Here is a 13204-nt window from a genome sequence, read left to right on the forward strand (position 1 = left end):
GACCAGGCAAGAAAGGCACAAATCAGAGAGGTCACAAAGAGGCCAAATGTAACCCTGAAGGGGCTGCGGAGCTCCAAGGCAAAGGTTGCCAAACAGACTCCTTAAGGTGCCATGAAGATGGGCTTTATGGAAGAGTGTTTGGAAAACAAAGCCATTGCTTAAAGAAAAAAAAGTGAGAATTCACTTTTGGAGTTGGCCAAAAGGGAGACACCCCAAGCTTGTGGGAAAGGTAACTCTGGTTAGATCCGATGAAAGCTGAACTTTTTGGCCATCAGGCACACCCTGACAACACTCTGTGAATCTCGGTGGTGGCAACATCCAACTGTAGGGATGTTGTATTCAGAACTGAAGGAATAACACAACGTTGTGTGCGTTGAACAGAGCGTTAAACTCTTTTTGGTTTCCTCTCTTGTTCATTTTATAATTGCAAACATAGAAATAAAAAACCTCGCAGTAAATTTTAACTGTAGTTTGTAAGGGAACAAAGTAGGGAAGAATGTTAAAGTGCGAGTACTTATGCAAGACACTGTAGGTATTATGTGAGCATTTCACTTTTACTTGTTAACACTGTTTCAAAGACCATCTCATGTCAAAGCTCAAAGTTTCCCGGGGATGTTCCGACTTTTTCATGTGTCTTATTCTGATGAAAACTCTTATATTTAGTTGTCTGGTTGGAAGGTGCATCATTATGTTGTGGTTCAAATTATGTCATCAATATAGTTTGTAAAAATTAAGTGACCTGTTCCCTGGTGACCAACTCATATTCTTGTGGTGGTTATAAAAAAGAATTAAAATGTATACTTCGTACATCATTCATGTTTTTCTGTTGTTTCTTTCTAGGATGTGGTCTGGGGATTGAACTCCTTGTTTACAGTAAGTTTACTTACTTTTATTTAAGACACACTAGCAGTCTCTAGATGATGTAATTGATACACTGTTTTCCTTCACTGCATACCCCAAGTTTAACTATTAGTACCCAAAAACGTACCTTTAGCCTAACTCTAACCTAGACCTATTTATAGTTTTAACAGCCATGCAAAATCTTACCCCTTACACAGGTCTTTGAAACTCTGTGAAAAGACAAGGACCAATGAACGTACTCACTTCTCAGAAATGTAATTACCCCAGTCATATAAAACCCCAGTTTGTCCTCACGAAGACAGATGGACAAGGACACCCTTGCATACACTCGCATTGAATTTCCCTTTGACGTAAATCTCTCAAGTAAAGAAAAAACCACTGATGACCATGATGGTGCTCTTGAATGTACTGACCCTCGTCACTGCTCGACATTGTCCTTAAAGCAGAAGTTCGTTTTTTTTTTTTTTGTTTTTTTTTTAAACCTGGACCTTATTTCTTGCATAAAATACTTTCATCTACTCACCGATAACAGTTTGGTGAAAGTCGGCGTCCTTCGGAAGATATTTAGATAACTCGAGATCCTTGATATACATATAACGGGAGAGAACAGGGCATAGACAATACAGCCTCTAATGGCGTGTTCCCACTATGCAGTCCGGTACGGGTCGGATCAGAACGGTTCGCTTATTTCAGTGTTTCCACTACCCCGAAAGCGTACCGATCCGTACCGTTACCATTTTCGTAACCCTTCTGCTTGGGGTACCTAGCACACAGGACCGGTTCCAGGCTCTGCTCTCCGTTGTTGGTGAGGAGGCTGTGCAGCAGGAGCTCGATGGCGCTGTGCGAAAACAAAAAAGTTTTCCAGCTGATTGCCGCAAAAATGGCAGAGAGTGGTTTCAACCTGACCGCGAGCCAGTGTCGCATTAAGCTGAAGAAGCTTGGAGGTGGTTCGAAATTATGGGTGCTATTTGTTATTTGCTGTTATTTGCTATTTACGCTTCGGCACGCACTCCGCCCACCCCGGAGGGTCCCCTTTGTACAGTGGGAACGCAAGCTGGACCCAAAGCAACCCCACCCGTACTGTAACGTTCCGAATCGACATGTACCGACCCGTACCTTACCGTACCGTTCCGAACCGACCCGTACCGACCCGTACCGGACTGCATAGTGGGAACCAGGCTTAAGTAAGGCATTATCTGTCTTTATTTCACCCATACTTTAAGACGAATGAATGAATGAACGCATACTATTGCACTGTTAGCTCATAGCTGCCATGTTGTTGTTATCCGGGGCTACAGGGGGGCTTATCGGGGCTTTCTACACACATGTCTCGTGGGATGACTTCAGCGACGCATGCCGCTGCAGCACAGTTCATTTACTAATGTCCAGGTTTAAAAAAACAAACTTCCCCTTTAACATCCTTCCCGTCACATGGAAGAGCTTTTTTTTTTCCATGGTTTTGCTTCTCTGCTTTTACAGCAGTTGTGTCTCATTTCAAACGTATTTGTAAAATGGATGAGGACACCCAGGAGCTTATGACCCTTAGTCCAGTCAATAAATGTAGTTGGACACATTTAGCTCTAAGGGTTGTGTATCCACACTGAATTTGAACCTGCATCGTCTTTTTATTAGTAAGGTAAAAAATGAAGACTTTTACGGTACATTTACTCTTTGTAGTCTGCAAACAGCGAGCACATGACAGCCTACCCACTGTGCTCTTTATTCTGCTGCTTAAAGGCATCTCATTGATCAGAAATGTTTTTTCAACTTAATAATAATGATAGTAATCTACACAGATACATGGTCATGTCATAATTCTTACCCCTTAATCAGGATCTGACCTTTCAGGCCATCCTACATTTTATCTCTATAAAAATCTCTTGCCTCTCATGTTGTGTGTGGTTTCTCTAAGGCGATCGTGTTATTCTGCCGTTTTGTTTGTCGCAGTGCCAGAAGCTGGGATTACTTTGCACTGGGTTAAATTTCCCATGGCAGCTTTTCTTAATTAACAACATTTGACCCACAGAAAGAAGTATTGAACCCTGAAAGTGCTTGAATTAAATGAGAGAGCTTCTGGCCTCAAACAGAAGATGTATTTTTACGCTGCCTTACCGTTGCTGCTTTGGCTTGTTTATCGAAGGACTGTTTTTCTTTTCTCCTCTTCAGGACCTGCTGAACTTTGATGACCCTCTGAACATCGATGCCGCAGAACATCATCTGAGAGACAAGGTGAGGTGCATTTAGGATGATAATAACTTCATCTTTAATTCTGTTTGATCATTAGATTAAGGTCCAACACAAACAGTCTCTCTAGCCTTTGACATGTATATGATACAGTGGCGACTCCTCCATAGGGGACAACGTGCTTTCGTCATATGTCTGTTGCGCGGGACCATGAACTTTCTACTTGTTGTAACATTGTGGTTTTCAATAAAGAAAAAAAAAAAAAGACATTCTATGAAGAAGATGGCGAGTGTCGAGTGCAACAATACGTTAGTGTTTCTGACAGAAGTACCCTTTAGTTGTCGTACTAATGCAGAGAAGGAAGTTTGGAAGAATTTTGCAGGATTTTCGGGCTCGCCTTGCGAGGCAAAGATGAAACCCAGGGCTCCACCAACCCTGCTATTTTTCCAGGTAATATTTGATGTAGCTAAATAACTTACCCTTTTGTGCTCAGTCATTGACTTGTAATGATTTAAATCTTTTATATAATGTTGACAATGATAGCAGATTGTATAATGACACATTCATTGTTAATGGTGCAGTATTATATTTAAAAAAAAGAGAAATCTCACATAAGTAAGCTGCACTTAACTATGTTTGACAACTGGTTATACTTTTCTAAGTCATATTTCCCAAAACTTCCATAAACACTTGACTTGGATTTATATGCTGTCCTTTTAATTACATTCTTTAGAATGAAAATTGAATGAATCTTATCATTAAGAGCTTATGTGTTTACTTATCTCATAGAATCCTGGAACAATATGAGGAAAATAAATAATGGTTAAGGTGTAATATTAACTGATTGGCAAATTATGCAAAAAATAACAAAAAATTATTTAAAATTATTACAATAAATTATGCTACCGAGACAAATATACCTCAGTCCTATGGACTTTTATGGTACTTATGGACATAACGGGGGAAATTGCAGAGTCACTTTGGTTATTTGGCAGACCAAATAACCCCTCGACTCTGCGTTGTGTTTATTTAAAGAAGACAAGACGTTTCTGGACGATTGGACATTTTACTTCCTGTGTGGGAACATAACAGGTTTTCATCAGTGCAATCAGTTCAGCTTCGCACAGCACGCTCTGATGCAGCTTTCACAGACTGGAAATTGCACTACCTAAAAAAAATGTCAGGAGCCGCCACTGATATGATACACTTGTGAATCATCTCCTTAATGTCTCAGAAGTGCTTAGAGACCTAATCATATTCACATCCTTGCTTTGGGTGATATTCTCTAAGGAAAATACTACATTTTTTGCTGCAGCTTTTAGTGATGCTTTAGCTTGCTTTGTAGGTGGAATTATGGGACAGTAGATAGTGCTTTAGTCTGGTATAGTGGCTGGAGAAAAAGAGTGCAATGTAGCCGTTCTGACACAAAGGATGACTGTGTCGATCTCCAAAGCTGGGTTTGCAGAGGAGTTATTTAAAAGGAGATACTTGGTCATGTACAGCTTCTAAATTTAGTGCTTCTACAGTAGACGGCAACATCTACAGTTTGCAAATCAAATCATCTTATTAAAGGAGATCTCTTGAGTTTGCATAGCTTTGCGCTTGACTTATGTTAGTACTTTTTACATTTTTTTTATCTAAAATATACTGATAGTACAGATAGTATCAAATGTCCTATTGTACAGCCTTTGTTTTTGCATACATCATAGTCTACATCAGAGAATTTTGGATGAGCTAGTGCAAGGGAGTTCATTTTTGTCTCTTAACCCATTGAGGCCGGGAAAGCGTTGCCGCATTTCTACCTTTAAAGCCGGGGGCGCTGTTGCGTTATTCTACCTTTAAGGCCGGGAAAGCGTACACGTCTTTTTCATGTATAAGGTTGTTTTGCACCAATTATTGACCTCTGCGCCAATTAAAGGCATTATAATAGACATGTGAGAGTGTCGTCATGTTCCTCGTGTCATTGTTTTGAAGTTAAGTTACATCGAACAAGCATGGAGGACTTTCAGTGGGAAGACATTTCAGACGGTAGCGATTGTGAGGAGTTTCTTGGCTTTAATGATGCTGATGAACGTGCTGACCCAATTGATCGAGTTTATGGCTAGCACATATGTTTGAGGATGATTTTGAAGGGTTTGAATGTGAGTGGAAGACTGACAATTACCACCGTAATCGACGGAGAGATTTCAACCGCACACCAGGGGTGAAAGTCAATTTACCTGCAGATGCCACACCGTTGCAGGCATTTAATCATATTTTTACTGAGGAGCTTTGGGCGCATCTCGTTTCCGAGACGAATAGAGACAGTGAGCAGGTACATCAGACTCCAGCTCCAGCAAAGATGGCAAGGTGGTCACACGTAACTGTGCCGGAGATGAAAACGTTTATTAGAATGTGTATGGACTCCTTGTGCTGCCAGTACGAAGAGATTACTGGTGATAAAATAAATAGATAAATAAATAATTTAAATATAGAATTAAATTTTATTTTATTGTATTACTGTTTTTTTTTATTGAAAATAGTGCTGTTCCTGCACTTTACTTTTTACATTTTCTATTTTCGTGAAGGTTTATGTAAATAAACTCAATTTCCAAAGAAAGCCACAGGTGTAAGCTCTCAAATACTTTTTGAATTTTGTTTCTATCTGCCACAGAGGCTGAGAAATCAATCATTTAGTAGGCGTAGACACAATTGCTGAATTTCCAGAAAAACTTCAGGTTTTAGGGGGTCTTTCTGAAATCGCCCATAGGTTTTACAGGCATTCTTTTCCAGGCGTCTTAGGCCTAAATGGGTTAAAGGAAATGTACCATTTTTAACATGCTTTAGCCACAGTGCCCCAGAGAGACATTGCAAATCTTCCTTTAATGCGATGAATTCACAGCTCTTTTCTTAGCAACTGGTTTAAAGGTGTAGTGAACAGAGTGCCTTTGCTGAAGTTACCCCTAAAGTATATTATCATTGCATTACAGCATACAGAACCTAACCTGGAAGCTCACACTAGTACATACAGCAAACTGAGCTCAGACTACCACACACACCAAATGGACAGAAAAACACTCGATGGGTAGTGTTTTTCTAAACACTTTCCTTTGTTTACAATTCAGTACTGATCTTGTATTTAGATATAGACCTGTCATGAGTCATTTTTTGAACTGCCGGAGATTTGTAAAACTCAATACCTCAGATAGAAAGGCTGCAGTCAAGTTATAACACCAGTAAAAAAAAAAAAAAATCCAATTGTATTTCTATTGCATAGCAGCGTGATAAACCCAGGGCTTCACTGTTGCTCACTGTTTTTAGCAGTAAATGTTGAAAACCGTTGCTTATACGGGCTACTTTTTAACCAAAGTTTGTTTTTGAGATAATGGAGGATGAGAAATTGGAAATATGAATATCCGGCACCGAGAGAGAAACAAAATTAAAGAAAGCAAAGTCAGAATTAACTCATTTCTTTCTTAAGCTAAGGTAACTGTGTAAGTAGTAATGAGAATTAGTTGTTTGTAGCAGAGGAAAGCAAAAAAAGCAAGAGCAAAGGAGCTTTAACTTTCCGTTTCTGACATTCATTGACTAAAGCATGATTTGAACTTTCTACTGGGAAGAAACAGGGATGTGGTCATTTTTATAAATACCTGACATTGTTACTGATGTTTTTTTGCTGCAATACATCCAGCCTCCAAATATGAGAAATGTATAATTGGCCCACCTGCCCAGGTGGCATTACTCCAGCACACCTGCAGAGATGTGTCATTTTCAGTCTCATATTTTATTTGCCAGCATCTGTCAGCCTTCATTCTTTTTCTGTGTTGTGGAATCATCGATTTTCAACAAAATAAGAGCAAATAAAAACGTGTGCTCTGGTCACAGCTCAGTTCTAAAGTCCCAGTGCACCACAGGTTGCCAGCAGTGCTGCAGCTGCACAGTTAGTCACAGTGGACAGTGGAGCGAGTTGTGCCAGCAGCTTTAAAAGTGCTTTGCTGATGACTTCAGTGACAGAACAGAGAGCATCCGAGCTGCCACCAAACTTATGTTACAGTGCTGTGCCTCATGCTGCACAGAAGCCTTACATTTCTTCACCGTTTTGTTTGTCCATCACATCGCAGTTAGTGTGAACTGCAGTGTGTACTCAACAACGAGCGTATTGTCTGTTAATTTACACCACGGAAAAATAACTTAAGAAAAAACCTCCAAAGATAATCATTCGACACACGGTGGACAAACCTCTTGAGTTTTAACGCCATTACACAATTCTCTTTTCTGTAACTTTTAAATGCTACTTTACTGCCCTTGTTGTGCTTCCCAACAACTGAAAAATACAAAGTCGTCCAACCGTGACTCTCTCCCACCGAGTCCCAGCTTGCCATAATCAACTTGAGCAGCGAGTGGATAGAGGTGTGGGAGGGTGTGTGTCAGCGCACCAGCAGGCTTGCGTACGGGGATGTTTGCTGTGTGTGTTGAGGCTTTTGAAGTGGAGCTACTCCTGTGGCTGTGCTCTGAATACATTAACTGCTGGAAGTGACTAAAAGGAAGCATTCTCGTGGGGCGAAGTAGTGTGAGTATGTATGAGTAATATATGTGTGTAGTTTGTCAGTAATGGTGGGTCTATGCCGGTGTTAGGTGTGCGTGGGTTTTTGCTTGTGTAAAAAATCTGAAAGTAGTCATTGTCTTGCAGAGTTTAAGAGTGGGCATTGTTTTTTACATACCTATGATTTTATTATGAACTTTAACTGCAAATATTGCTTTGAATGATCCAGATGTCTCTTATGCCTTTTCAAGGTTTCATTGCAGTATTAAGTAGATGGCATTGCAGACAGGTTGCAAGGTTCTTTGTCCTTGTGAATCTCTCTACATTTCTGTTTAAAGCGTAATGAAGAAAGTAGATTAAGGACAGGAGCTTTGAAATGCACACACCCTGTGACATTTGAAGTCCTCAGCAGAAACATTTTATCTGTAAATACTAATTAGCTGCCTCTTCAGGTTGGGTACCTGGGATCTGGCTTGTAAAATGTCATTTTGAGCCGTTATCTGTGTTTCCTTCTTAAATACTTGCTGTAACAGGTCTCAGGTACATCTTTATATTTGGACATTTTTATCTGGGAAATATCTTCATGCTAATTACTGGAAAATATGACAGTTGGAAAATAAAAAGTATTTAGATTTTTTTTGCTATTGGTTTTCAGATTCACAGATGTCTGACTACCGTATCTCCTTAAAGGCCAAGGACTTTATGTACTTTAGCCTGTAAGCACCTTTATCATGGGAACACCTCTCTCATTGTTATCAGTATGACTTTATATTTTTCTTTTTGATGCCTCAAACCAAAATCTGGATCACTTGCACCTCTTTTCCACGTAAGTGTGTTTGTATGCAAGTCAGCTGGAAATCTGTTTATATCGATAAACACAAGAAGTGCTTGCAAAATGGCTCAAATGTGTTTTAACAATGTCTTTCACAAAGCTGTCAAAACACAGATAGGCCAAGCTTTTTTAGCTAGCTTTTCAACTTGTTTTTGATATAGTTCTGTTGTAGTTCCACTTACATGTTCCATAAAACAGAAAAATTGCTGCAGTGAAGTTTGCTGACATTAAACACTAGAGGGCACAGTCCGTACAACAGACAGTAATAAGGAGCGAACACATAAGTATGTGGAAATCAGGCTTTGAATTTATGACATAATGACCTTGATTGGATAGAACCCCTAATGTTCTTAGGCTGACATTGCTATGAAACACATTCATGAGGAAGAAAAATAGACTACCTCTCAGATTCAAAACAATACTGGGTGAAAGAAGCATGAATTCTTATTGGGGATATGCATATTTAAACCAAACCGTTTTAAGGGCTCTCTGAGGGTTACAAGGAATGGGGAAGTAACTGAAGGGTGGCCTTTTTCCTCTGGTTCCGTTTGAACCCAGAAGTAACACTGATGTACCATAACAGTAGGTGGCAGACCAGTGAAAAGCATAATTCCTCTGTTACACGTCTGCCTCATGAATCCTGGGCTTCACTGTCAGTCCATTCTTTGTTTAGGCTTTTAGAGGCCAACTTTTTACCAAAGGTTTCTGCAGTCTGAGAGCACCTATACAGGGATAGATGCTGTATGCAAGACCTTGAGTAGCTGTTTGTTAGTAAAGTTAGAAAAAGGTTTAAAAGAACGCACAGTTTTATGACACTGTGCGTGTATGCACATACAAACATGATCCTTAGAGCTCACGTGGTCTGTTCTGAGCAGTAAAAGCGCTTCATGGGAGAGGTAAAATTCATCAGCTGTGCTGCCGACACTTTCTGCAACACGAATTAGCTGTGTGGCTTCCTCTCAGCTCGGTAACACAAAGGATTATAACTAATAAGCAGTCCCTGAAACTCCTCGACTGTAACAACACCAACGGGGTTCATATATTTAAATATAAATCTTGCCATCTTGTAGGTGATGTTAATTTCTTACAAGTGACCGACAAAATGAACGTTGACTTGATTGTATGTGGTGCGTTCACCGCTCCACTCGGATAGGTCGGCACTTTTTTGTTGCAGAGTAAAACAGATGCTTTGTACAAAGTCAACAATCAGCCTTTGTTTGTTATTATATAATTTACATTATGCAATTCAAAATACTTCCAAAGGCCACTTCTCTGATTATTTGATGTCAAGTTTCCCCTTAGAATGGCTTTGCATGTGGCAAACATAACATGAGTAGCATAATGCAGATCCTACAATTGAAACTCAAAAATCTACCCTACAAGGGAATATTGAAATTACTGAATCAATGGGTCCAGCTGTAAAAGATACACGGTACCGTCTACCTCAGTGGAGATTTTGGGGAATAAATATCACTCTGAATCTTTCTTGGTCATCACACATTGGCACTGTGGTTAAGAAAGCTCAGAAACAACCTCGTGACTTAAAGGCTGATTTACGGTCGCCTACGGAGAGCCTCTCCGTGCCCCTGGAGAAGCATACTGAGGCCTTAAGAAGGCTTTCCTTACAAACTTACACAGAGAATCAATAGATAGGATCTCACCTAGAAACTTGGGATGTGCATTTCAAGTGGAAATACTACTCAGAATCACAGGACAATTATTTGAATTTTTTTTTTTAACAAATTGTTGCATAAACTATTCATTTTCTTATAGTTAAATGACTATTAAACCATAAGAGGTTGAGTCCTCGGAGCCCAGAGGACAGTAACGGATAAAAACCCTCCCCAGCTGCAGCTTGCTCATGCTGCTGCCATCTGGCAAGCAATAAGAAAGTGTCTGCTGCTGTACCAGAAGACTTGGCAACAGTTTTTAGCCTCAGGCATTGGCTACTAAATTCATCCTCCACATTTATCACGAAAATTAGTTTTATTTCTCTGACTTGATCATTTATTAATTCCTGCATAACTTTTTCTTTCTTTTTTTCCCCCGTTAGTGGCATAAATAGCCCACATCTATTATTTGGTTACATAATCTTCAGCTGCATGATGATGATTAGAATTTATCTGTGTGACTGCAGTGATTTAACAATCTCAGAGAAAAGAAACAGCTGTTAGCAAAAAATGAAACTCCCGCATCTATTAACCTTTTGTCAAACCTAGATGGCGTCCATAATGGCTGCATCTCAATGTATAACCTCCTACACAACAGTTGTGTGCGCTTCCGGGTTCAGTACATCAACTGAATGTTTTGCGCTCTCTGTAGAGCAGAGATCGGAATCTTAAAGCTTATAAGCGATAAATGTCAAATGTTTGGATATGCTGCTTCGTGACATCAATCACGTTTTCTTAATTGCAGAGTGAATACCATTATGCGCTGCTCTTCCTTTTTGTGACTAAAATGAAAATACACCTTCACACATACAATGTTATTTGTGTAATTTACTGCTGTCAGGATGATATTCTTTTGACAGAGACGTACATGATTGTTATTCAGCTTTTCAGAAAACTCTAAAAAGTCATGTTACTGTAGAGTGTCCTCCCACAATCTTTCTATAGGCTCAGTTTTTGCTTCATTGGTGCAGTTGGAGCAGTGTTTTTACTATGCATGGGGTACATTCGACATCAATGGCAAGCTTTTTAGAGTAAGTCAGGAGAAATGACATAATACATCTTCATCTGTGGGCCCTTCAGCTCGTGACACCCTGCCTGCAGTCCTGGGACCTTCATTTCTGAATGATGTGAATCACTGAGGATAAAGAAATGACTGAAAAAGTATATATATTTATAGACATCTATATAGCCTTTAGAATATAATATAATAGAAAAATACTTTATTTATCCCCCAATGAGGGAAATTCAAATTAGTCAAGTAGCTCAATTTTTTTTTTAAATATTTACAATGATTGTATCAACAACAACAATAATAATACCAATTCTAGTAAAAAAATACTACTACTAACTAATAATAATAATAAAAAATGTATAAATAAACAAATAAATAAAACTAAATAAATCAATCAATTTGAGAACTCAGCAGTCACTGTTATAAAGCCTTATGGCTGTGGGAACAAAGGACCTCCTGAACCTCTCAGTCCTGCAGCGCAGAGAGATGAGCCTCTCACTGCAGCTGCTCCTCTGTCCTGTCAGGATGCTGTGGAGAGGATGTTTATTATTCTCCAAAACAGAATACAATTTCCTCCTCATCCGTTTCTCCACCACAGCACCGAGAGGGTCCAGCCTTCTGCCTACAACAGAACCAGCCCTTTTCACCAGTTTGTCCAGGCGCCTACAGTTTCTGTCTGTAGTGCAACTCCCCCAGCAGACAGCAGCATAGAACAGTGCACTCTCAATGATAGTGTGATAAAACATGCACATCATATCACTAAATCAAATCAAATCAAACTTTATTTATATAGCACTTTTCATACTAAAAAGCAGCACAAAGTGCTTTACATAATAAATCAATAATCAAATCAATTCATGCATAAACTCACACACAACATCACACCGACAACCACACTGCACACATACCAACCCCCCCCACCACCCCCCAACATCATCAACAACAATCAACATTAAAATCAACATTACAATCTGGCTTGACGCTGAAGTGAGGAAACGGTATCTTGGGGATCTGTCCACACCGGGAGCCAGCCCACCAATGACCACAGAGGCCGCCACCACGGGGAACCGCCCAGATCAGGGCAGGCCGGCATCCACACCACAGCCAGGGCAGCAGTGCAGGATCCCCCAGCCACCCCGAACCAGGGTGACCCCCACAGCAATGACCCCACAGACCGAGTGGGCATAGTTCCCAGTGGAAGATCCCCATGACGAAAAACACTGGATAAATAAGTGTATAATAAGTATATAATAAAATAATAATAATAATAATAAATTAATATATATTTTAAATAATGGATGAATAGATAAAAGTAAACTAAAACAAAACAAAATAAATAAATACAATTTTTTATATATATAAAATAATAAATAAATGAAATAAAATTCAGCTGTAAGCTAAACTAAAAAGGTAGGTCTTGAGCCTCTTTTTAAAAACATCAACATTCTCTGCAGCCCTGAGGTTTTCTGGCAGGCTCTTCCACAAATGAGGTCCATAATAGTGGAACGACGTCTCACTATAAGTTTTTGTTCGAACTTTAGGAACAACTAAAGGGCCGGTACCAGAGGACCTCAGGGTCCACGAGGGCTTATAATTTAAAAGCAGATCAGATAGATAAGAAAGCCCAAGACCATTAAGACATTTATAAACAACTAAAAGAACCTTAAAATCAATACTGAAATGCACGGGGAGCCAATGCAGCGATTTTAAAACTGGTGTAATGTGTTCCCGCCCTCTGGTCTACAGACATTGAAGGACCTGAGCGTCTCAGGAAAAAGAGACGGCTCTGGCCCCTCCTGTACACTGCGTCTATGTTGGCAGACCACTCCAGTTTATTATCCAGCACCACTTTAGACTTAGCCTAGAAATCTAAACTCCCCTAGCGACCGCAAATTGAATTTGCTCCGGGGCTAGTCTAGTCACTTGTGGTAGTTTTGCGAGGCTGCAAATCGAAACTTAATCAGGCCAATCAAATCGTGAGGAGCGGGGTCGGAGGCCGGGCTACCTAGTGACGACAGAGGTGCGACGTTTCAGTGTGTAATTCCAGAGAGAGGTAAACAATGGCTGCGCCCAGCGAACAGTCTTTCGATTTGGCTTTGGCAGCGACTCTAGAAAATTTAGAT

The 13204-nt window shown here is 39.9% G+C and overlaps 1 protein-coding gene across 1 annotated transcript in view; it reads left to right on the forward strand.

Annotated features, from left to right (window-relative positions):
• Nucleotides 1-13204, forward strand: part of ube2f (ubiquitin-conjugating enzyme E2F (putative)) — a 71453-nt gene that overhangs the window by 44533 nt on the left and 13716 nt on the right. Inside the window, exons 8-9 of the mRNA XM_075479095.1 lie at nucleotides 841-873; nucleotides 3028-3090. Coding sequence (XP_075335210.1) covers nucleotides 841-873; nucleotides 3028-3090 — 96 coding nt within the window. The remainder of the gene's footprint in view (nucleotides 1-840; nucleotides 874-3027; nucleotides 3091-13204) is intronic.

The sequence above is a fragment of the Odontesthes bonariensis genome, chromosome 12 (genome assembly GCF_027942865.1).
Source record: "Odontesthes bonariensis isolate fOdoBon6 chromosome 12, fOdoBon6.hap1, whole genome shotgun sequence".
NCBI classification, from domain to species: domain Eukaryota; kingdom Metazoa; phylum Chordata; class Actinopteri; order Atheriniformes; family Atherinopsidae; genus Odontesthes; species Odontesthes bonariensis.